Below are 24,297 nucleotides of genomic sequence, written 5' to 3'. Positions count from 1 at the left end.
CTTTTCTCCCAAGATGTGAATATAATTTGACCTTTTGACACTTAAGTGGCTGCTGTTAGGTTAAAATGCAGCCTTTGTATGTCTTGGGGATCGATTTATGCACATTTTTCTAAAATTCAGATTCTCTTCAGTTCTTTATAGACCTTTATAGAAACTTTCAGTAAATCATTTTGGTTTTTCAGCAAACAACTTTACTGTTTTGGTTCACTGTCACTACTCTGGCCTTAGCAGCTAAAGAGGCAAAGATTCCCTGTAAGAGTTGACACCAAAAACAGAACAAAAAGAAAGAAAAGAGAAAGAATGATGGAAGAAAGTTGGTCCACAATTATTAAATGTGTAAATAGGCAACTGTTTAACAGGTATGTTATATAAACTAAATAAAGAAGGTGATAATATTGTATTTACAGCTTTTTTCCGCTTCTCACAACTGGCCGAAAATGCAAGACTGATTGATTGCAGGATCAAAGCAGCAATGACTGTTTTTTTATGAGGGTGGAGTGGATGAAGTAAACACAATACTGATATATTATGACCTTGTGTTTCTGGCCACCTGATGAATATAAATCTGTGGCTGAGTCTACAGTGAGGTAATCAGAGCTTTTCCACTGAAAACAGCTTCCTGCTGTGATGGTTTGATAACGACAGTGAGATTGAACTAAAACAGAGCTGCAGGCCACTAAACCAAAACACTGAGCTGAAAGTCAGTAAAATGCTCTGTAGAGCTCAATCTCTGTGGGGTCATCAACAAGAGTCTATTTCATATCATGCATAGACATTTGATCCACTGTTACTATAAACAAATTGAGTCTATGCTGTTGTAGAAAAAGAAAAACCCATGTAGGGTTTGATATTTGTATAGATCCATCACTGAGACAAACAGGTTGGAAACTGGGAGTCTGAGCATTACAAAAGAGTTTAATCTTTTATAAAACCTCTGTTATAACAAAGCAGCTACGCAAACTATCCCTGACATGAAATTTAAAAAGAATGGCACATTCAAGATATTGTCACAATATTTCATTTCAGGCTGTATTCTCAGGTAGTATTAAACATCTAACTATAATATAATTTTAAAAAACTATGGATGTAAAAATCTGTCTCAATTCCTGAGAAGTAAAAGTCTCCAGAGCAAAGTCTCTTTGGTCATTACTTTTCAACCTGAGGGTGGATCTCTCTGCTGTGGGAGTGTTTAGAGATAATACTTTAGTATTTCGGGTAGAGGACTCTGGTGATCTGCCCGTCAGCCCTCTTAGTGTCCAGCCACTTCCCACAGAGGAAGATGGTGGTTACACCGTTGGCTGTGTTTGTGACTTCCACACGATCCAGCAGCCAGCCGGGGCTCAGACCAGAGTTGTCGTGCTCCACCCGAACCTTCTGCAGCTCTCCCATGTCCAACATTTCCAGCAGGAAACGGTCCGTCTGCTCACGTTCGAAAAGGTTGCGAAACTTCTGTCGCAGCTGCCGGCGGCCTGAGTCTCCGTTGGAGCCATAGACAGTGATGAAAACATTGGCATCTGTACCTGCTCCCTTCTCATCACCTGTGATGACGATGATCTCATACTTGACGGGCACCAGGCTTCGTGCTTTACTGGCAAAACTCTCAATTGTCTTTGTGCACTCAAAGGTCAAGAAATCATCCCTCTTCGGAGAGAGAGGGATGAGGGCATTGCAACTGAAGATGTACCTGGAGGTAAGGAAACAGAGAGGAACAAAATGTACAAGTATGGTAAAAAAAAAAAAAAAAAGAATGAATGCATAGGTGTAGATGTGGAAGCATAGATGTCTTACTTGTTTCCCAGTTCCCTTTCAGTGATGACGACTTCCTCCACACGCCAGTAAACCTCCCCCTTTACTTTCTTTCCATCCTTGGGTGTGTGGCCCAGGCAGATACCAGCAATATCGCCCAGGTTCTTGGACGAAAACTCAAACCTGTCAACATTTCCCCTAAAGAGCGAAGGGGCATAAAAACGTTGAGTAAATGAGTAGCTATTATTTTCAATTGGCCCACAGGCCTTGCTCTGTGTTAGAATGAATTCTCAGCAGGACGGTGTAATGTCACGAAAGTGGAATGCAGCTTTGGTTTCAAGTACTCGGTGCAAGTGGGATTTTCATAATGAGAGTAAAGGGAGAATCAGAGGGAGAGAAAATGAATTTCTTTGAGCTTTTTCATGCAAAAAAGTTGCAGCTCATTGAATTAATCTTGCAGCAAGTACCTACCGTAAGAACCTCTTCTTCTTTGAGGAGTTCTCCATTACAAATTCTTTTGATCGCCCCTTCTTCCCCTCAAGTACAATCCAGGCATTTTCTTTGGTTTCAGCCTCAGACGTGTCTCCAGTTGTGACACAAATTTCATATTCTTTTAGAGAGAAAACACAGACACAGTTACAGTAAATTGTCCCAGGTGTCCTCAAACAAACATGGTTTCATTTCCACACAGAATATACAGCATACATAAAGATGCCTTGGCACAAAAATGTACAGAATAATTTGCATTAAATGAACACTATAAGACTTTCATGAAATCAACCCTGTTTTTGATACTATTTATGGTCTGCATTTTTTCTGTAGCCATTATATGTGTTTACTAATTACCTCTCTACACAGTAGTTTTCAATGTTAGTGGCAGAGTTTCCTGTGCTGAAAACAATGCAACATGTAATTTTGTCTCATTGATGTCCGCCTCTGTTTTCTTCTCACTCTCTTTACACCATATCAGAGCTGTGTTCAGTTACTCCTACTGCTTTATTAAAACAATGTGAGATTAAATTGCTGCACTGTAAAGAGACACACCATTTGCTCTTCTGTTATTTCTAACAAAGCTCAATGAGTGTTTGCTACCTCAAGAATTATGGGGCCTTATGGGTAATATTAAAGTGCACTACCCACAGGGGTTGCAAAATCGACCACGACTGAAATCTTAGGCATTAAGTTCTGGCCTTACTGGTCTTCTCATTGAGGTCTAAGTAGTCGTTGTTAGCACAGGCCAGCTCTCTCATTATCTGTCCATCATCATCATTCTTGGCAAGCCAGCGGTCACAGGGGAAACGAAACGTTTTGTCCATGAGCTCATCCTTCACATCAATGTACTCCAAATGCCATCCAGGAGCCGGACCTGGGTGTAATGGGATCAGTATACAAACAAAACAGTACATAAAGATGTTGTCAAGAGTAAAATACTGAGAGTGATACAGGAACCTTTTGGGCCAATCAGTAAAAACCTGTGTTACTCCTTCAGGTTTCCTCAAAGTCAGACCAATGATACAGCAGTTGTTAGTGTTGGACAGCAGCTGCATTAAGCCATTAACTGTCCAGGTGGTGCCTCACACATTTCCAGATCAGATCTATCTCATGTTATGTGATTGTAACGTAATTTGATTAAGTTAGCTTCATTTATGTATCACTTTTCAAAATGGCAGTTACAAAGTGCATTTTTAATCAGCCCTTCAGTGACTCTACACTGTTTCTCTGAGTGGCTGACCTGTGTTGTCGTGCCAGACTCGTACTTTGGAGAGCTCTCCGAGGCTGAGGATGTCTGAGAAGCGAAATGTGTCCACCTGCTTGCGCTCAAACTTGTTGGACTTGCTGCTTTCTTTCAGTGCCAGTGTCCCCGTATCTCCGTTCTCCCCAAAAATGATGACCCACACATTGGCATCAGTGCCCGCTCCTGAGGAGACATTTAGAAAATAAAATCAGAAATTCTGACTGCTCAGAATTTGCATGCTCTGTCCTGTTTTGATTTTCTCAACAGAAAAAAAACCCACTGGATCAATCAAAGACAAAGTGGGAGTTTAACCATGCACAGATCCTGGCCAAATCAATAACTGAACACTTTTTTTTTTTTACCTATGTCTAATTGTGTTTTTTATATTATGGCAACTGAAATGCATTAAATTAATGGAAGTGGAAACTACATAAAATTACCTCTCTTCTGTGAACGGTTTTAGCATGGTGAATATAAATTTGTGTGCTTGCACTTTGTTGTAGAGCTTTTTATATTGCAGTTCATCTCAACTATTGCAGGGATTTGTTGAATTACTAATAAACACTGAGATTGCAAAGCCCCAAGGAAATTGATCAGCTAAAAACCAACTACATGATGCAAAGAGAAAAATGAGGAGCGGAGAGAGCTGTGTTCTCTGACTCAGAGAGCACATCCATAATCCCTCTGTGCTTGATTATTTCATTACAGGGGTTAGATACCACTCAGTCTGCAGCACATTTTCCTAGTGTCTGTACACTGAGACAGAGAGCCAATATTTTAATTAAAAGCCCTGCAGTTTTAATGAGAAATAAAAGTGTTAGCAACATTACCAATACCATAAGAATTGCATTTACTGTAAGTTGCTGTTACCTTTTCCTTTGCCACTCTATATATTCATGTACATATTTGACATTCAATGCCTCTTCACAAGGGGTCCATTACCATATGCACAGCTTCACCTATGTAATGCTGACTGCATGCCTGTGCCTGTATGTGCATGTGTGTTTATCAGCCGGGCTCATTATTCCTCACAGAGCCTGAGTGGTGGTGCAGAGCTACATCTTAGCTTCCAGTAACTGCCAAGGGCAGAGAGCAGTCCTTTGAAGTCGGCTCAGACTTCTTGCCACACTATCGTATTGATCAGCAGCGCTACTGAGCCATAGAAAATACTGCATGAAGAAAAGTAGAGAGCAAAACCGCATTGAGGGTTTCTGAGGAGGATGTCTTCCATTACCATGTTGAAGTCAAACGTAAATGATTCCAATTTCGCTCCTCATGGAAAACACAAACCTCTGCACAACAGCAGGTCAAATAAGGATGAGGATCTACATAACATCTAACTTGGATAGTGAACGAATAAGATTACAGACAAAAATAGCATCTACCAACTGGATGACATTAGCGAGGAGTTCACTGATTGACGAGGTCCCATGAATCAATTCTCCATCCACTTTTAAGTTAGCTATTTGAGCTACTGCAGGATACCCTCAGGTGCAATCCCTTTGAAAGTCTTCTAAAACACGAACAGCTAAGAGATGATAGAAAAGGTGGACCCAGGACACACTTTACAGATTATATGTCTCAGCTGACCGCTGAGTCCCTCGGGATCCCCCAGGAAAAGCTGGAGGAAGTTACTGATGAAAGAGAATGTCTGAGCTGCTCAGAGCGTCCCTGGACCTGACCTGACACTGACCTACAGATGGAGGGATAGATGGATCGTGTTGGTATTCCTAATAAGTTGACTTGAAATACACTCATCTGTTGAATACATTTGAACTCTTCAGTTCCTTTGCCTAACAGGTCTGGTCCAAATGCTAACATAAAAGGTGTTCCCCAAAGATCAATCCTCGGCCCTCTTCTTTTTCTATTGTAAATGCTACATTTTTTGCTGCACGTAAATTATGTTTATTTTTTTCTTACGCCTTCTTTGCTTTTTGCTCATTAATTACTGAATATTTTTTATATATCTTTTTTCCCCTAAAAGGTATTAAATAACACAATTAGAATCTGTATTTGAACTGACAAAAACAAAAACAAACACCGACATATGTGTGTCTGTTTATGTATGAACTGTATGTATATTCTTGTACACAAGTCTCTCTTGAAAAAGAGATCCCAATCTCAATGAGACAACCTGTTTAAATAAAGTATTTAATAATAACAATAATAATATACAATCTGTGATGAGGAGTTATGCAAGAAAAAGGCTCTTTTGAAGGGGTCCCAAGCCAGGGAGGTTGGGACCTGCCTAGGTAATGTGTATGAAAATGGAAGTACAGAAATACATTAAACATATCTCCAGTTAAACAGAAACGTTCACTAAAACAATGCAATGTACACTTTTTCACAGGGAAAGGGTAGAAACTTGTTCTCTGACTGCAACACGACAGGTCTCTGCCCACCCTCACCCCACTTTTTTTGACTCTCACTATGTTGAACTGAAACTATGTTTTCAATGGGACTTCCTGGCTGATGAGCTGATGAGCCAGCTAACAGCAGCCTGCACATGTTGAGGACTTACCGGTATTATCACTGGTCTTGACCTGGATGATGTAGGTGGTGAGCTCCACCATCAGCTCCTCGTCCACCACAGCAGCCATCTCACAGATCACAGTCCTCTTGGGTCCACGTGTCCTGGACAGCCACTCCTCATAGGTGAACACAGACACCTCCTCCGTGGTCAGATTACGCATGATCACCTGAATGAACAGAGTCAGCTCTTTAAAGACAATATTACACTTATTGTAAAGGTCACTCAGAATCCCGTCATTGATTTTATTGATCAACTGCCATAGTCAAAGCACAAAAATTCAACCACAGTAATAAAGTAATAAAACGTAAATGCACATTTTTTCAATCTCAGGTGTAACAATATTAAATACTGTTATTATAATGTATTACAAAGTTTAAGTAAGTTATTTCACCTTTTAAACAATAAACATGGATCCATTCCAATCCATTCTATCATCATTGTGTAGGTTGCATCAGCATGCTAACATGCTCACAATGACTTGCCTATGTGTAGCAGGTTTAACATGAATGTCTGTACTTGCATGGCAATCCATCCAATAGTTGATATTTCAGTCTGGACCACAGTGATGGACCGACTGACATTGTCCTCCATGGAGCCAGATCACTGGCTACTCCCCTGAGCATATTAAAAGGTGTTGGTGTCACACATTGTCATGTGTTAGTGATATGTACACAAACCCTCGCTTCTCCCAAGATGTCTGAACGCTTGTCCTCTGGAGTATTTTCATTAATTAATATTATTAACAAAAACCAGGCTCAGGCAGGCACACTTGTATGAGCTCTCCACTCTGCATATTTATTTGGGCAGATTAGTATGCTGGCAGTTTGCCCAGCGCACTGTTGTGTCCATTTCAATACACAGACCCAGAAATCCATAAAGACAGCACATCTGCTTGTGATGCTGAACACACCAGGCTCTGTGCAGGGTCAAGTCAAGGAGATGTTCGCAGCCGCTGAGTCCCAGGCACGGACGGACAGGGCTTGGTATTGTTCCTGACTGGTCTGCTGCTCTGCAGGCATGGTGCCTTTACCAGAGAAGACATTTGCATAGGAAATGTGCTCTGTTTCATCAAAGCAGTTGGCCTGAGACATCAGACTGAATTTGGAGGTGAGCAGTGATGCTATCCTCACGGGGTCACCATTTTGGGAAACTATGTATATTAATGCAGTCAATTATATTGCAGGACTACGCATTAAAAATTTGTGATATTTGCACCAATACACATTAATCCAGACTAAAAGCAAATACAAAATGAAATGTTCTGTCTCTACTGAAAGCAGACACACAGTGCTCATTACTAAGCCATGTTTGTGTGCTGTGTGTGTTCTGTATGTGTGTGTGTTTCTGTGATGCCAGCAACAACAGCATGGTAAATAAAATGGGTCAATATGCTCACTCCAGGAACTCCGGGCCCTGCTGTGTGTGTGTGTGTGTGTGTGTGTCTGTGTGTGTCTTTGTGGGTGGGTGAATCATTGACCCTTCTCCTGCAGGCATGGATAAATGTGTGTGTGTATTTGTCTGTGTGATATAATAGACTGAATGATCCTGTGACCTAAAGCATACAGCGCCTGGATAAAAACACAGAACCTGTGACTGCTTTGTACTATTGATTTTGGAAGAAGCTAGCAATTACTGCTCTGCTTTTTATGCTCCTGGTTTTATGTTTTATGGATGAGATCAGCACTGTCCTCTTCATAACCAATTAGCCCTCAACAAAAATTAACGAAACCTCTGCATAGTGCATCATCAGCTGGTTCTGGTGTGTTAAATCTGCCTAAAGCTTTCCTTTTGCTCTAATATATGCCTGTCTGTCGCTGTAGTAGGTGGGTTAAGGTGAGCTGACCTTATCCAGAAACCAGTCAGGTCGACTGCCAGAGCCATCAATACGAAGCCTCATCTTCCTCAGTGGGGCAATGTCATCGATCTCCATGTTGAAAGTGTCCTCCTGACCTCGCTCAAACCTATTATCCAGCACACAAACAACACAGAGTTTTATCACCAGCAGTATAATAAAATGCTAATTTTTTTTATTGTTTGTGATGGCGATGTTTTGGTTACCTGTCCTCATTTTTCTGCAGCAGCATCTCCTCTGTGCTGCCGTTGGCCCCAAACACAGACATGAAGATCTGGGTGTCTGTTCCTGCGTTTTGCACGTCTCCTGTTACCACCGTCACTTCATAAATGATCTGATGTGAAAACATTAGAAATTTTACTTACTTGATTTCCCTCTCACACCCATCTCCCACAAGCAATATTACCTTTAAAACACCAGGGGAAGAGGGATTTATCTTGCAATTGTGGAGCAATTATAAACAGTATAAATCCATTTATATTTTAGGATTCATAAGTTTGTTGTGATGCTGTAAACATCCATAAAATAATAATGAAAGGTGTATGAAAAAGTGTGTTTTTACAGTGGGAGGGCATATACAAATTAAAAAACAACGGGTCCCTAGGCACAAACAAGTCAAAGGCCCCCCATCCCAACAACATAGGAGTAAGACCCCCATATTGAAGGGGACAAACAACATGTTGTTTTTAGTCGTTTCGTGTCTCTTAGAGATTGTTAAATGTCTCTTTGCTGTTGTTTTGTGTCACTTCGTGGTCATGTCTCATCACTTTATAGTCATTTTTCATCTCTCTGTATTTGTTAGATAGACTTTCCAACAGGAAAGGTTAACAGCCATTACAAACAGAGGCTCTGGCCTACAGCCATTAGGGCCATTCAGTAATCCATCAGTGTGGGAAGGGACCTTTCAAAAATTGCCAAAGTTGTAAATCAACGAGATCAAGATGTCCTTACTGTCTAATTCTTTGTAATGTTATATTTCTATTGCTAACAATAAAAAGATAGGAAGACATGGCACTACTCTGTCTGACACTCCTTGTGATGAAGCATCTTGAGTTAGACAGTCATTTATCATCGTACGTGGAATATTTTATTATAGAGACATAATCTAACACGACACAGGCACAAAGATAAGCCCTAGAAAATCACTTCATTTTCATTAATATTACTAATTTCCTACAGATGTCTAATACCTTCATTAGTGTATCTACCTTCAATACATCAGTCTTCTTCTATAGCAATAACATTGTGAATTATATGTTTTAATTCTAATGGCAATACATACAATTCTAGTGTCATGGCGCAATAATGGTCGGACGTTTAGATCGACTGTTACCATCTTAACAGACTGCAAGATGACAGGTACTTGCTGAGTTTCGGACACCTTTCACATCTAAGTCTCAGTGTTTATGAGGGGAAGGATGGGATTTAATGTCGTCAAAAGATGTTGTGAAATAAAAATGAATCCAAGGGGATTTAGGAGATTTGAAGGTATTAACTGCAAATTAATGTTTAATCATGATTCAGGGGGGTGACAGTTAATGTAAATTGTTCCACTGGTTCCATTAGTGACAGTATGATACAAATTGAGTCATTATCACTGGTCGGTCGCAGAAATTTGATCTAACTGTGATGTATGCTCTCTGTCATATGGTTGTGCTTACCTCAATTTGTTCACATTTACATACCTTCTGGGAGATGGAAATGGCCTCTGCATCCAGCACGTTGAATACTCTTGCAGTCAACCCATCTCCTCGATCTTTGGCCAGCCAGCACTTGCAAGCAAAGATGTATTTGACCCCTTTGGTTGGCACAGCAACAGACAGCTCATCAACCAGCCAGCAGCTCTCAGGAGTGCCCCCATCATGGCCGAGCTGCGGGGAAGGAGAGAAACAATCACTTCAAGCTACATGGGTGTATTTTTCTGCGTGTTGATGTATGTGTGTGTGTGTGTGTGTGTGTGTGTGTGTGTGTGTGTAGATGCGTGAGTGCATGATCTTCACTGAAACTCTAAAAGCGGCCCTCCCTCCCTCACCTCGACCTTTTTGATATCCCCCACGTCTGCACCGTGGGACTCCAAGATCTCCAGAGAACCGGCCTCAAAGCCCTTCCTCCCATCTGGCAGGTCCAGCCACAACCTCTCTGTCTGGGTGTGATTGGCCCCGATAATGATCACATAAGCCCTGCTGGTGGTGCTCGCATCCCGCTCCATACCAGTACAGATGGTGATGTGGTATGGTATGACTGCACAGGAAGGCCACAGCACTTATTCATTCATGAGATTATGCAAAAATATCTGTGTTTGAATATTAATAACAGTAACATTCACAGAGCAGAAGATGAATCAGGCACGCAGTGCTGAAGATTCTTGAAATTTTTCTTACGCGGGAGCTCAATTTCCTCATCCTTCTTCTTCTTGTTCTTTTTGTTCATGTTACTGTCGACACTCTTCACTGTCAGAGCTGAGTTCTTCTTTTTACTGTTTAGGCTCTCTCTCACTCCTTCATAACCCTGCACAGAACATGACACACACAGTGATACAGACAAACACACAAACACAAATATATATACTGTGCATGCTAAGATCTACACTTCGGGTACATCTTGTTAAAACTAAAACAGTGACCCTGCAATAAATCCTACATTCATGAAGATGTCAGTATGTCAGAAAGATACTTTGAGGGGTCAGTGGAAAAATGAAGTGTTATATGTCTTTTAAATTTTACATGACCTTATAATAACTTTATTTGTACAGCAGTTTTCATGACCTTACTTTGCTTGTTCTACTATCAGGATTTAATATCTCCTTCCCATTTCTACATATGATTGTAAGACACACCCAGTCACACACAGTCTTTCATGTTACCTTGACGTAGAAGACTCTCTCAATGCGTCTGTCCTCCCTCTTCCTGGAGAGCCAGCGTTCACATAAGAAGAGGAAGACCTCCTCCGTGTCCACGTCTACCACCTCCACCTGGTCCAGGTACCAGTCGGCGCTCACCATACTGTTATCATGGCGGATTTTTATCTTGAAAACCTGTCCGAGGTCGATTGCCTCCATAGTAAACTTATCCACCTGGGGAGATAAAACATAACAGTTGGTCATCACTGTGTAGTTTGTACTTTGTAGGATGTGTGTGCTGTGCTTCTGAGGATTATTCATTATTCACAGCATCAGGATTGTTTGTCACTTCATTGATCATTACAAATAATAAAAGAGAACAGCTTAAAGTTGCATTGTGGAAATTAGCCATAAAATCTGTGCTTTCTTACAGATCCTCGTTCAAATTTGTTGCTGTTTGTCTCTGACTTGCTGAGTTTCCTCTCTCCGGTGTCGCCCAGGTCCCCGTAAATTGTGAGGAAGACGTTGGCGTCGGTGCCGGCTCCATACACATCACCTGTCATCACTGACACTTTGTATGTGTGAGCTGTGGTGGGGATGATGATCACAGACAAGAAAACAAGGGATCATTTCAAGGCAATTGGCAGAAAATGGACAGGAAAGAAAGCTATTTTCTATCCTTGTTTGATGCCAATGTCATGATAGAAACTCATTCAGGGATGGAAAAAACCCAAACTAATGTTCAGAAAGTTGGAGAAAAGACAGAACATAACAGTGTATAATAAATGCACATGCATGTATTGTTTGTCTGCATATGATAACATACTCTCCAGGGCATCTTCCACCTCGACTTCAGTCAATTTCAGACTTCCATCTCGTGAAAGTTTCTCAGTAATGATGTCAGACGGCACCAGCTCTCTCACTGTTTCTCCATCATCCTCCGACTTGGCAAGCCAGCACTCGCATGGGAAGATGACAGTCTCTGAACCCTATGGAAACAAAACCATGATTTCATTTGAGTGTTTGTGGCTTAGAGGGAAATCAGTGAGCACAGTTTGACTGAGCCTTGGGTTAGTCACAGTGCTGGATCACCCTCATCTATCTGTGAGGAGAACATCTCCACCTACTGACCAAAAGTAGTGTTGGTCTGTCAGTAGAAGTGGGAAGTAGGGTGCTGACAATGACAAATTATAATTCTTCAACATTTGATATTTGAGATGTTTGTTAAGCATTTAAGTGCAAGTATTAAGATCGATATCAGTGATCAGACCCTGGAGCTTTTGATAGCCCTCATGTTTATGTTTTGGTGGTGTACTGCACTGTGTGCAAGTGCAATTTTGAGGTGCTTGTACTTCATTGAATGTAACTTTATATTTCTACTCCTCTACGTAGATTAAGTCCAACTACTTCAAGTACAACTACAAAAATGTAAAATGCTACTCAAACATGAATGCCTCTGTGTTTATAATCCAACAATGTATTATATAATAGTATTACACTTAATTTTTACTTACTAGATGAACTTGAACGGTAGGACTTTTACTTCGAATGCAATATTTTTATCTTGCAGTATTGCTGCTTTCAGTTGAATAAAAGAACTGAATACTCCCTCTGCTACTGCGCCTGTCCTCCGTAGACAGTACCTTTCCTTTCCTGAGAAGACGTCTGATCTCCACCCTGTCCAGATGCCAGCCCGGGTTAACCCCACGGTTGTCATGGCCGATACGGATCTTCTCAATTACATCCCCCACGTCTTCTAGCTGCACAGAAAGCAGAAAAAATTACTGAATTGACAAAATATTCAGTACTGAATTTACTGAATTTACTACAGTAAATGCAGGGGCGGATCTACCGGGGTGGCATAGGGCGGCAGCTGGCACTCCTAAAAAATAAATACCATGCCACCCGAGCTTCCATCCCAGTTTTGGACAGTCTAATTCAAAAGTATATATATGTATATATAAAAGTTGTGGCTGGTCGGAAGTTTACAAAAGTGAAACTCCGACGTCCGAGTGCTAACGAATGCAGCATGAGATGGTTTGCTCTGATTGGTCAAGGAAGACATCTATCTAGCAGCCTTATGGAAAAGTACACGTCATTACGCTTTACGCTCCGCTACACTGGCTGACCCGCCTCTATTTTGTAGCCAGAAAGCTAACAAACAACGGCTGCTGCTAACGCAGCCTCAGAGAGAGATGGGAGAAATGAGGGAAGAACAGCGGATCCCGCTTTGGACTTCTCACGACGATATTCATAACCGGGAACACTTTTATGGAGAAGCTCTTTTGATTTTTGTAATCTGTGGACCCTTACGGACTAAAGGAATATAAATAATGGAGGAATGGAGCGAGAATTGGAGTTCTACTTGTCTAAAAGGTAGGCAGTCACCATGCCCCTGCTGGTAGATATTAATAAATGTGCTTATGCTTAGCGCAAAATGAATTTTAGCGGCTCTAACCATCTAAAGAGGTACTGCCTGTCTATATTGACATACCTTTAAGTTTACTCCTTCAGAGCATGTTCATAACCCTCTGATAGGCCCATGTATGGGCCGACAGGCTGTATGATGGCAGAAAAAAATGTTAAGTGCAAAGTCCATATACCTGTTTGCTAGCTAGCGAAGTGACTGAATGCTTGATAGTATTGATGAAAAAGTTTTTATGCATGCACAAATATGTTCACTTGGGGTAGGTAACAAGCAAGCTAATTAACATAGTCTAGCCCAAATTGGCTGAATCTACCAACATCTCTGAAGCTGCTCAGTTTGCAGACAAACATGTCCAAATTGCAACATACAGAAGCACCCAGTTTAAAAAAGCACCAAATCACTTGCTCCAAGCCCCAAAACCGAAAGCCACGTCAGTCAGCAATGCAGTGATGGTTCATTCAAAGCTCAGTACCTGAGAGTTTGCACTTTCACCACGTTTTCAAATTTAAGCTCAGAGAAAATACTTTTTGCCATTTAATCAGCATTACTGGATAAATACTGGGTAACTTGGTATAAAACCTTATGACTTTTACCTCGCTACACCTAAAAGAACAATATTGTACTTTTCTTTTATTTTGAAAATTTGATAGATTATACACTGGTTCATCACAGGAGAAAAACCAATCACACCAACTCCTCCACTGTCAGTCATGTTTGAACCTGTCAGTGATCTCATTATGGCTACCTTAGATAAATATGAGGCAGAAGTTTCTTCAACAGAGCACCATTTGCTGTGTTTAGCACCTCACTTCATCACATGATTATTGCATTCAAGTTGGCCTTATAATTGAGAGCTGAATGGAAATAACTCATATTATTTATGCAATTGCATGACAATACAAATGACACTTGTTGTTTAGCATAATTATTGCAGCAGCCATACCACTTCACCATTATTGCAGCAGACTGCATAGATTTTGTGGCCCCCACTGGTCTAATATCACAAAGCACAGTATTTTGTGGTAGGGCAAGTCAGTTTTTTTGTCTATTCAATGTTTTTCTTGTGCCACAAAAATATTTTTGATTTAAAAATCTTGAAATATCTTCATTTGAGGGCTTTTCCAATCAAATACCAATATATGTGATTGTTTATGAATAAATCAGCATACATACTTCTGCCACCTTTTTAAAGCCTCCATACCACCCTCTTGCCACCCCATGAATTTTTCTCTAGATCCGTCCCTGAGTAAATACAAAAAAAGCACTGATGACCTTGCTGTTTTTCACTGCCTTGGTTTCTAGAACTTCATGAATGCCACTATTCTACTTATTCATGGCAATATACTGTTATTATACCTCAACAATAAACATGTCCTCAGCTCCTCTCTCAAAGTACATCCTCCTCTCTCTCTTGTTGACACACAGAGCCTTCTGCTGTGTACACACGGCATCTTGCCCATACAGCGCAATGAAGACATCTGCATCTGTGCCGGCTCCGAACACGTCACTCGTGAAGATTTTAATCTCATAGGGAACAACTATAAAAGAAAAAAATATTATCATAACCAATTATGTGCATCAAGTGACAAATATATTTGATATTTAAGGTGAAAAGAACACTGTGATTTACAAGGCGTGTAAAACTCTGTCTGAAGAGGATTTGGGAAAAGGTCCCTGATGATTGCCCCGTCATCCTCCCCTTTATCCAACCAACGACCACAGGGGAAGCGCTGTTTCTGTCCCAGAGACGGGGCGTCAATCTCCACCCAGTCAAGGAACCAACCTGCTGATCCTCCTCCTTAAACAGTGAAACAAGTTAGTATATTCCTTTTTGTTCAAGTACTGTGCATTGCTCTGTGTTCATTATTCACTGCACAGGCAGGGAGTCGGTCTTACTGTACCACAGTTATCGTGTCCAATACGCAGCTTCTTCAGCGGTCCGATATCCACAGCTTCCACAGTGAACTCATCGATCATACCCCGTTCAAACTTATTCTTATGGGTCTTTGATGCTTTCAGGTTAATTATCCCTGTAGATGAGCACATCACAGAGTATTTTCATTATTTAAATACACATGTACACAGGTTTAATTCAGTATTATAGTATGAAGTATTACCTGTGTCATCCTTAGTGCCGTACAGGATCATAAAGACATTAGCATCGGTTCCTGCGTATTTCTTATCACCAGTTTTTATCCGTAATGTATATGTTGTTGACATGGCTGTCATAAGAAGAGATCGGAACAATTTAATCATATAACAATCTACTGTAGTAATTATTATCCTCATTCATTTAATTTAAAAAAAGGCTTCCCCTCTTGTTCAAAGGTCTGATTCTCTGTGCTGTCCATAATGTTGCTCTCACCTTTCTGTTCCAGACCGAGTGTGGCTTCAGAGTCTTCCTCATCATCATCCCCCTTCCTCATAAAGGCCTCGTCCACAGGAACCAGCTCCCTAGCAAGTTGTCCATCATCCTCATCAATAGCCAGCCAGCGTTTACAAGGAAAAAAGTACCTAAAACACAAAATACAATATATTTTGTTCAGTGTATAGTACATATAATGACAATACCATAGCATGTTTATTGTGTCTAAAAATACTTTGAGAAAGTGGCCATCCCTCTTTAAATTGATGCCAGGCAGAAGAGTACCATTTCACACCATACAGTGGAGCTCTCAGACATTTTATGTGCAAAGGTTTTATTTGCTATTTGAGGATGATGCTATTTTGTGAAACCTGGTGGCATTAATTTTTTGCCAAGTATGGCTCAGCAAGGTGTAAATAATTTATTATCATTGAAATAAAAGATTAAGTATTTTTAAATTAATTGATTGGTTAATTCATACTTAGGATTTGTGTGATAATGCAGTGTCACATCTAAATTAAAGTGCTAATAGATCACTGCTCTCTTTCTAAAATCATCATGACTTACGTGCTGTCATCTTTGTTGTCTACAATCTCCACCCTGTCTAGAAACCAGCCGGCGCTGGCCTGTCTGTTGTCATGTCGGATTCTCAGCTTCTTCAGGATCCCCAGGTCAACCGCTGTGATGTTGAAAATATCCTCCTGCATCACACGTGCAACAAACCGGTGACAGAGGGTCAAGAAGTGTCACGTCTTAGGTTAGAAGTCCATGAGAGCCTCATTACTTATTTATTTGATCTCTATTTAACCTGCAAAGCTTCTGAGATTTAACCAGAACAGCAGTATCAGTGATAACTATCTTGGCTACATAAAACACAGCACATTAAACAAGTGCATCTGCAAAACATTACGAAAAGTGGAATAGGGAAGCAACAACGTACTTCTTATAAATGTTTTAAGAGTTGTGAAGAGAAGATGCTGCATTGTGTCCTGTGGTTTAATTGGACTCTGTAGATTGCTGAAAATCAAATTATGAAAACGACAGCTTGTGGTTTTACAGGAATTTATGTGCTGGAATGAAATGAAATTTCCTTTCTAATAATACTTCCTGGAGTCTTTACCTTTAATTATCAGACACTCCCCATAAAACCACAACTTGCCATTTTTACACTTGTACAGATTAAACAAAAAAGATAAAGAATGTTAATTACTGGGTTTTAAAGGGACTCGTAGGCAGATTTTTTGCTATGTTATGCTAAGCTGCGTTAACTGTCTCCTCACTACAGCTTTATATTCAAAGGACAGGCATCCAGCACTGACAGAAACAAATCTTACCTGGTCTTTCTCAAATTTGTTCAGGTTGTTGGACTTCCTGAGCCGTCGCTCTCCTGTGTCGCCAGTCTCTCCGTAGATGTTGATGTAAACATTGGCATCAGTCCCCGCCCCCCACATGGTCCCGGTGAACACATGAACCTCATATGAGTTCACTGAGAGGAAAACAGTTCGTGTGTAAGTCACCACTGACATTTTACCGTTGCAAATGATGATATTAGCAGTTTTAATGTCACAATTAAAACAATAATATGTATCCAGTGGAATCCAATAACGGTGGCTCAACACATTACATTCATGCTTTACTCACCCTCCAGGTCTTCATTGTCCTCAGTCAGCAGCTCAACCACAATCTCCCCGTCCTCCTCATCCCTGGCAAGCCAGCGGTTACAAGTGAAAGTAAATGTCTCCACCACTTCCTGCAGTTCCTCAACTATCTCCACCTCCTCTTCCTCTTCTTTCTTCTTCTTTTTTTTGTCCTTCTTCTTATCTTTCTTGGTGTCCTCCTTCTTCACCTCAACCTGCACCATGGCCATCGTCAGCCGCTTGATGTCCACTGTCTCCAGGAACCAGCCATCTCCAATACCCTTCCCGTCGTGGTAGATGCGTATTTTGTAGATCTTGCCGACATCCTGAGCCTCAATCTGGGTGGTAAGTGTATGAAACGACAGTCAAACCAGCAGCAACTTAAACGTACATAACTTGACACAAGTGCAATACAGACCTTAAAGATTTCAGTAGTGCCACGTTCAAAATTGTTGGAGCGACTCTTGAGAGCAAGAACTTCAGTTTTTCCTTTATCTCCATAGATCTGACAGAAGACATTGGCATTGGTGCCACCTGCACGCATGTCCCCTGTGATCACTGTTACTTCATAGTTGATCACTGTTAATGAGAGGGGATCACAGCATAGTGACAAGAAGAAACAAGCTGTAGCTAAATGCAAAACACTTCAACTCATAAACACTGTTACTGTGATACATGCGATGAATTCTGACTGTACGGCACTTTTTAAGTTGCTGTTATTTACATTGCTCTATGTCCAGGACCTCGCTGGGATAGATCTCAACCTCCACTTTCCCATCAGCCTCATCTTTGCAGAGCCAGCGGTGGCTCGGGAACATGTACTGCATCCCGTGAACTGGCACAGAGATCTGCACACTGTCCAGAAACCATCCGGCCCGCAGGCCCTCGTTGGTGTGACCGATCAGGAGACGGCTGATCTGTAAGTACAGAGGACATGAGCGAATAGAATAGAATAGAATTAGAAAACACAAATATATGTCTGAACCATAAACTCTGTTCTCTGTTAAGTGTCTGCATGTCTAAAGAACTTGCCTTTCCAATGTCAAAGGTGTCAATGGTGAAGATATCAGTGCGTCCTGTCTCAAAGTAGTTCCTGAGGTCATTGTCAGAGACTGCCAGGATCATCTTGTTAGTGTCGCACTTCTCCCCGTACAGCTTGACAAACACCTTGGAGTCGGAGCTGGCCCCATTTACATTGCCTGTCTTGATTGCTATGTGGTAGCTGACATCTGATGTGGAGTGAAATTAGGGAGTTGGATATAATTTATGTAAGCATTAAAAAGATATGCTCTCCTTTTTTAAGTTACTTAACCGCTGTAATCTTGATCTTGATCTTTATGTACTCACTAAAGAGACGCAGACCATCTCCATCTGGAACTAACTCACGGACAATCTGTCCATCATCCTCATTACGGTCCAACCACCTGAAGAAGAACAGACGAGGAAACAGACAAGTTTACTCCTGTAGCACCAGACCCCCACCACCACCACCCTTTAAACATCCCTGAAAATTCAAATATAAGTAAGAAAGACATGTTATCTATTATTTATAACTTTTTTTTTTTTTTTTTACCAGATTGGTTTCAGGTTGAGATTAAAGTGACAACCTCTGACAGAAAATTCAAGTAACCATTGTGGTAGATAAAAAGCCAAAAAACACAAGATATACACAAAAAGCCAACGAGGAATACAGAAGAAAAAGTGACGCCCAAACATTAAAATACATCTGCTGGAGCTATGCAACTACATACTGTATAATTGCCTGGTATGAAGTTTTAATTAATGTATAAGCTTCCCTTTAAAATCACTAAACATTTCAAGTATCCTAAGATTATTGATCATTGTGAGGAAATCAGATCACCATTAACCTCAAAACCTCAAAATGTGAAAAAGAGACAACAGAACACAACCAGTACAAGCAACATAAAAGACTAAACAAGAAAGCATATGTATGTTCTCCATTGCTTTGAATTGGAAGCTCTCTAACCTTTCTCTTTTACCAGGACAGACAGACAGGAAGAGCCTTTTTCCAGAGGTAACACAGCACCTCAGTCTTGGCTCCAGTTACTAAAGGAGAGAGAGCTGGCTGGCCACATGCATTTAGTGCCTATTTGTAACGGCAAACTCATCCATCAGCTGCCTAACTACTTAAACATTCGCCGCTGGAGAGCTAGGGAATGTAAACGTGGCCAATTTACAGCACTTATCAGGCTTCTGGAGCGGTTTGGACAGTTTTGTCCATCTGGTTGGAGTATTGGTGGGTTTCAACATAAAGAATTACGTGTTAAATTCAAGACTAATAATTATATGTAACATATAAAATAGTTCAACATTTTCCCCTTCTTCTTTAGAGGTGCTAGTAGGCACATTTTTACCTTCGGTACCTTTCACCTGCTTCTGCTCTTTATACTAATCTAAGCTAACTGACTGCAGCTTCATGTTTGCTGTGCAGGACGAGAGCGTTATCAATTCTCTCATACAGCTCTCAGCAAGAAAACAGATTAGTATTCCTTTAAGTTGCGTGCAAAGTGTTATTGCCTTGCCTGAAACAGGGGAACACAATGGCCAAAGACTCTGGTTGGCCCTCCTCCCTGACCATCACCTTATCAAGGAACCAACCACAGCCTCCTCCACGGCCATCATGACCTACGCGCACCCTGCGCACCTGGCCCAAGGACACGGACTCAATGAGGAACTCATCATGCTGGGGGAAGACAGGGGGACAAAGGATTAAAGCATCTGCTGAGTATTTCCCAAACAATATTTATGTATTTTCTGTGTTGGTCTTTAAGTAATGATGCATTTACGTTGCCCTTTTCAAATTTGTTGACATTGTTTTTGCTCATAAACATGAGCCGCTCCCCTGTGTCACCCAGGTCACCGATAACATTGAGGAAGACACTGGCATCGGTGCCGCTGCCGCTGACGTTGCCAGTGCAGATAGTGACGCGATACTTTATCACTGAAGAAAAACAAGAGAGGAACAGTCACATTATGTTCCATAAAGCACCCTCACACACTAAGATCTCATACACTTGACTGTTGACATGAAGCCTGGTGTCTTTTGTATGTGTGTCCTCAGTGTGTCTCTTACAGGGCAGAGGATCCTCAATGAGGGCTCCTGTGGCTGGAAGCTCTCTGGCAATCTCATTGTCATCTTCATTGATGTCCAGCCAGCGGCCACATTCAAAAGAATATTTCTCCATCGTCAGGGTCTTAAGCAAAGTGAGCTGCAGAGAGTAAGTGTCATTATACACATCTTCATCTTTATTTCCTCCTCTTCTTCTTTCAGACTAATTGATATTGCAGCAGTGATATTCACATGTATTTTCCAAGACAATAAAAAAAATCTGACATAAATGAACTGACTTTATTTACAGCCTGATTTGTACATACTCTCTTTTCAGGTGCAAAATAAACTGTAATTCAGTGTCTAGCTCGGTGCTCAGAGGTGACATTGTGCAACAGACTTAAGAGCTTACACTGACAGATCAATGAGTCTCACCTTCGCTAAATGCCAGCCAGAAAATGGATTTCTCTTCTCGTGCCAGATGCGCACTTTCAGCAGTCGTCCTATGTCTGGCATCTCAACCTATAGTCATTTTTTTTTAAAGTGTAATAAAAACATGCACATGAAAAAAAACATGTTTTTGAGAGCTTCACAGTGGAAAAAAAATGTAATGTGCTCACCATGAATTTATCAAGCTGGCCCTGCTCAAAACTGTCTGAGTTGTTTTCCAGTTTGATCTCATCAGACTTGCCCTTCTGTCCGTAGATCTGCAGAAACACCTGGGCGTCTGTCCCTGCCCCTTTCACATCTGAGGTCCAAATCCACAGGGACCATGGGTATTCTGGAAAAGGTTAGATTTGATACTAAAGTAGGCCAGCCAGGAGACCAGCTTTTTTCTTTTTCGGATACAAATACATAACATGAAACTTGAATTAATGTTCTATACATAGAATATGTGTGAGTAGAATGAAGACACCCACTCTTCTGTTTTTTCTGCCTCAGAGAGACCATCTCATACAGCTCCCTCTCGATCAGTCCGTCCCCCTCGTCCTCGTCCAGCCACATCCCGCACTGAAATGTCTGCTCAATGCCCGTGAAAGGACAGTATATCACCACCTGGAAGGGAAACGGGTGCTCGGTGGGTGAACGGCACTTTGAGAATCAATCTGTAACCAATAAGAAAGGTGAAGTACCTTTTCGCAGTACCACCCGGCACCAACGGCCCCATTGTCGTGCCCGATGGTTACCCGGCTGAGCGGGCTGATCAGTTCACAAATCTCCACGTTGAAAATGTCGATGAGACCGCGCTCGAAAGCACCGCCCTCCAGGAAGACTTTGCCACTGTTTTTTAAGCCCTTGGAGCCGTGCATAACCATGTGGATCTTAGAGTTGGTGCCTGCACCCCTCACATTTCCAGTCATCACTTGTACATTGTATATAATTCCTAAGTAGATGCAGGAAAATTCACAAAAAGCTGCAAATTTATCACTGACGTCAATCAAGTGAGATATGATTATTGCCTATATCCATATATTAAATATACTGAAAAAAGTGACTGGCTTTGTTCTCACCCATTGGTTGCACTGATCCAACCAACACATCTCTCTGTATTTTGCCATCATCTTCATCCATAGCAAACCAGCGATTAACTGGGAACTCATACACTTCTTTATTCCCCATGTCATCGATCACCACCTGTAGAGAAACAGTATGCTCTGTCATGACGCTTTTTATGTATGTGTGCACATCTGTTTAGATTATGTATGTAAGAGTGTGTAGCCTGTACATGCCTTATCCAGAAACCACCCAGCCGATGAACCTCTGTTGTTGTGACCGATGGTGATTTTCCTCAGCCTTCCCAGGTTTGGAGCCTCTATCGTAAACTTGTCCTCCGATCCCCGTTCAAAGTTATCTTTGTCACTGTCCAGTCGTCTCTCGCCTTTCATGAAAGAATTTAAGAATCAGAATCAAACATTGAAATCACAGTGAGGAAGCGGCTACAGTCATTAACAATGAATAGACAACACTATTTGTCAAGGATGGGCAGTGGCTTAATGTAACAGCTGTAAAGAGTTGTACATAAGAGTCACCTATGGGTTATTTGATCAACGGAAACTTAATGGCATGTAATTGATATTCAATTGACTGTTTATCAAGCAACCAGCAAATGCTTGCAGCTTCTTACATGGTAAGATTTACTATTTTTCTCTGTTTGTGTAACTTTAAATCTAATATCTGCTTAAGCATTTTTCCATTATCTGGTAATCAATTAATAAATAAATAAATAAAAATACAAGATATAATCAACAATGAAAAAATAATGTGTTGCAGGCCTACCTGTGTCACCAGTCTCTCCAAAGATATTTAGGAAGACATCAGCATCAGTGCCACTTCCCTTCATATCAGCAGTGAACACACTAACTATGTATTTATTCACTGCAAAACATGGAATATAAAACAGTAATATAGAGACTATATGAACAACATGCTGCAGACGCTGATAGTGTAGTGAATGCTGATCTTCTATCTAAACAAGTTATGCAATTAGGCAGGTCATTGGGCAGTTTCCTTGCTAATCCATGCTGAGATGGTTTCCAGGTTAAATATTCATAACAGTGTGTGTGTTGTGGTTGTTACAGCCATATTGCTCTGACCACTCCCTAACAGCACAGTGTCCTCTGGTCTTTATCTGAGCCTCGGCTTCGTGATGCTCTGCTTGATTGACTGCAGGTACTGAGACGTTGGATCACATTGCAGCAGAGGACACATGGGCCGGTTTACCTGAGGATTACATTCTGATGGGAATTCCATTACAACCTGAAACAGTAGGAAGATCTGTAGGAGATCAGGCACCTTTTGTGTCCAGCTGACCAGACACATGGTACTGATACTGTCAAGTTAAGAGACAGTTTTTTTCCTGTTCATCTCTGGTGACTATATTTCAAAATATCTCTTTCTACTTGGCTCAACTCGCAATTTAATTATCGGAGAATCTATTGTACAAAATATCTGAACAGGACATTTTTAAATGATTTATCTAACAGTGTCAAACTGACTGAGGACACAGTGACTTTAGCGTAAGTATACGAGCTCTTAGAGCTGTCAAGGTTTATGTGTATTGTATTTTAGAGATCTTAAAAAAAATAGTTTTTCTGCAGTTATTTTCAAACCCGGTGCTTTCTGTTGGGGCATTTGGAATTTGAATCAATTGTTATTTTCTTTTAACCTCTCTGAACTTTTGTGTCTTTGTTTTATGTGCTTGTCCCAGAGTGACCTACATTTGGGGACATCCATGGGGTTCAGGCTGCCCAGCAGGTCCCTGACAAACAGGTTGTCAGCCTCCTCCCGACTCAGCCAGTTGTTGCAGGCGAAATAGAAGCGCAGATGGGGCCGGTTCATGTCGGTCACCACCACCCGGTCCAAGAACCAGCTGGCGTTCATCCCTGTGTTGTCGTGCTCGATCCTGAGGAAATCAAATGTCATGGTGTGACTTGAATTCCCCCTGCAGGTAATCAGAAATGAGCTTGCCACATCAGATGCACCAGTGCCTTTGTTCTTTTGTGTATGTTTGTATTTCTGCAGTGGTAAATACCAAATAAGAAAACTTGTTGTCACTTGTATTTCAGATATAAAAGAAATATCATGGGGACAGAATAAGATGGAGTAGAATAACACAAAGAATAGCAAACCCGGTTCAGCACTTAAGGAATCTCTCATCCATGTTGACTTAAAACTGAAGCAAAGTTCATGCAGTACTTGAAAACAGGAGCCGAAAGCTCTGGAAAAAACTAGGAAGTGGACCTCGACTCAGGACTTCCTTGTTGTTGCTGTTTGTTTTTTCATACCACTACTTAAAAGGTCAAGAATGGTCAAGAACAGCTGTTGAGCTTGGATGTCAACATCTACATCTCTATGATGAAAAAAATAAATTGTACAACATGGGAAAAGCAACACTTCCATTTGTCTCAACTATCTGAGCCACAGTGCAGCCTCTCTACTTTTACAGCCTTTCACTTTTAAATGTCCTGCTGCCTCATTTCACTGTTCATGTCTGGCGACTGTGATGTAACTCAGCCTCCTCTGGAGTAAGACATTAACTCCCAACAACAGATGGGGCTTAACCTTGTGTCACTGGATGAAATCCTTTGATGG

At 41.1% G+C, this 24,297-nt stretch overlaps 1 protein-coding gene across 1 annotated transcript in view; it reads right to left on the bottom strand.

Moving 5' to 3' along the window:
* Window positions 1-897: 897 nt before the first annotated feature.
* loxhd1a (lipoxygenase homology PLAT domains 1a) overlaps window positions 898-24,297 on the bottom strand; it is a 29,943-nt gene continuing 6,543 nt past the window's right edge. Inside the window, exons 4-41 of the mRNA XM_023408616.2 lie at window positions 23,424-23,608; window positions 22,483-22,581; window positions 21,936-22,084; window positions 21,717-21,840; window positions 21,339-21,589; window positions 21,126-21,261; window positions 20,826-20,986; window positions 20,641-20,727; window positions 20,230-20,365; window positions 19,943-20,097; window positions 19,679-19,839; window positions 18,483-18,559; window positions 18,168-18,364; window positions 17,860-18,052; window positions 17,554-17,714; window positions 17,140-17,473; window positions 16,833-16,984; window positions 16,066-16,199; window positions 15,499-15,647; window positions 15,251-15,355; window positions 15,035-15,163; window positions 14,764-14,931; window positions 14,490-14,671; window positions 12,349-12,465; window positions 11,532-11,694; window positions 11,137-11,291; window positions 10,730-10,939; window positions 10,248-10,374; window positions 9,899-10,107; window positions 9,552-9,737; window positions 8,073-8,200; window positions 7,858-7,975; window positions 6,003-6,180; window positions 3,479-3,664; window positions 2,942-3,112; window positions 2,218-2,356; window positions 1,789-1,944; window positions 898-1,684 (exon numbers count right to left, since the gene is read on the bottom strand). Of these exons, the coding sequence (XP_023264384.1) occupies window positions 1,204-1,684; window positions 1,789-1,944; window positions 2,218-2,356; window positions 2,942-3,112; window positions 3,479-3,664; window positions 6,003-6,180; window positions 7,858-7,975; window positions 8,073-8,200; window positions 9,552-9,737; window positions 9,899-10,107; window positions 10,248-10,374; window positions 10,730-10,939; window positions 11,137-11,291; window positions 11,532-11,694; window positions 12,349-12,465; window positions 14,490-14,671; window positions 14,764-14,931; window positions 15,035-15,163; window positions 15,251-15,355; window positions 15,499-15,647; window positions 16,066-16,199; window positions 16,833-16,984; window positions 17,140-17,473; window positions 17,554-17,714; window positions 17,860-18,052; window positions 18,168-18,364; window positions 18,483-18,559; window positions 19,679-19,839; window positions 19,943-20,097; window positions 20,230-20,365; window positions 20,641-20,727; window positions 20,826-20,986; window positions 21,126-21,261; window positions 21,339-21,589; window positions 21,717-21,840; window positions 21,936-22,084; window positions 22,483-22,581; window positions 23,424-23,608 (6,349 nt within the window). The 3' untranslated portion in view covers window positions 898-1,203. The remainder of the gene's footprint in view (window positions 1,685-1,788; window positions 1,945-2,217; window positions 2,357-2,941; window positions 3,113-3,478; window positions 3,665-6,002; window positions 6,181-7,857; window positions 7,976-8,072; window positions 8,201-9,551; window positions 9,738-9,898; window positions 10,108-10,247; window positions 10,375-10,729; window positions 10,940-11,136; window positions 11,292-11,531; window positions 11,695-12,348; window positions 12,466-14,489; window positions 14,672-14,763; window positions 14,932-15,034; window positions 15,164-15,250; window positions 15,356-15,498; window positions 15,648-16,065; window positions 16,200-16,832; window positions 16,985-17,139; window positions 17,474-17,553; window positions 17,715-17,859; window positions 18,053-18,167; window positions 18,365-18,482; window positions 18,560-19,678; window positions 19,840-19,942; window positions 20,098-20,229; window positions 20,366-20,640; window positions 20,728-20,825; window positions 20,987-21,125; window positions 21,262-21,338; window positions 21,590-21,716; window positions 21,841-21,935; window positions 22,085-22,482; window positions 22,582-23,423; window positions 23,609-24,297) is intronic.

This window comes from Seriola lalandi, unplaced genomic scaffold (genome assembly GCF_002814215.2).
Source record: "Seriola lalandi dorsalis isolate HSWRI2012SDOR001 ecotype SW California unplaced genomic scaffold, Sedor1 jcf7180002054370, whole genome shotgun sequence".
NCBI classification, from domain to species: Eukaryota; Metazoa; Chordata; class Actinopteri; order Carangiformes; family Carangidae; genus Seriola; species Seriola lalandi.
Note: the sequence above shows the minus strand (reverse complement) of the source record. Positions and strands in the feature narration are given on the sequence as shown.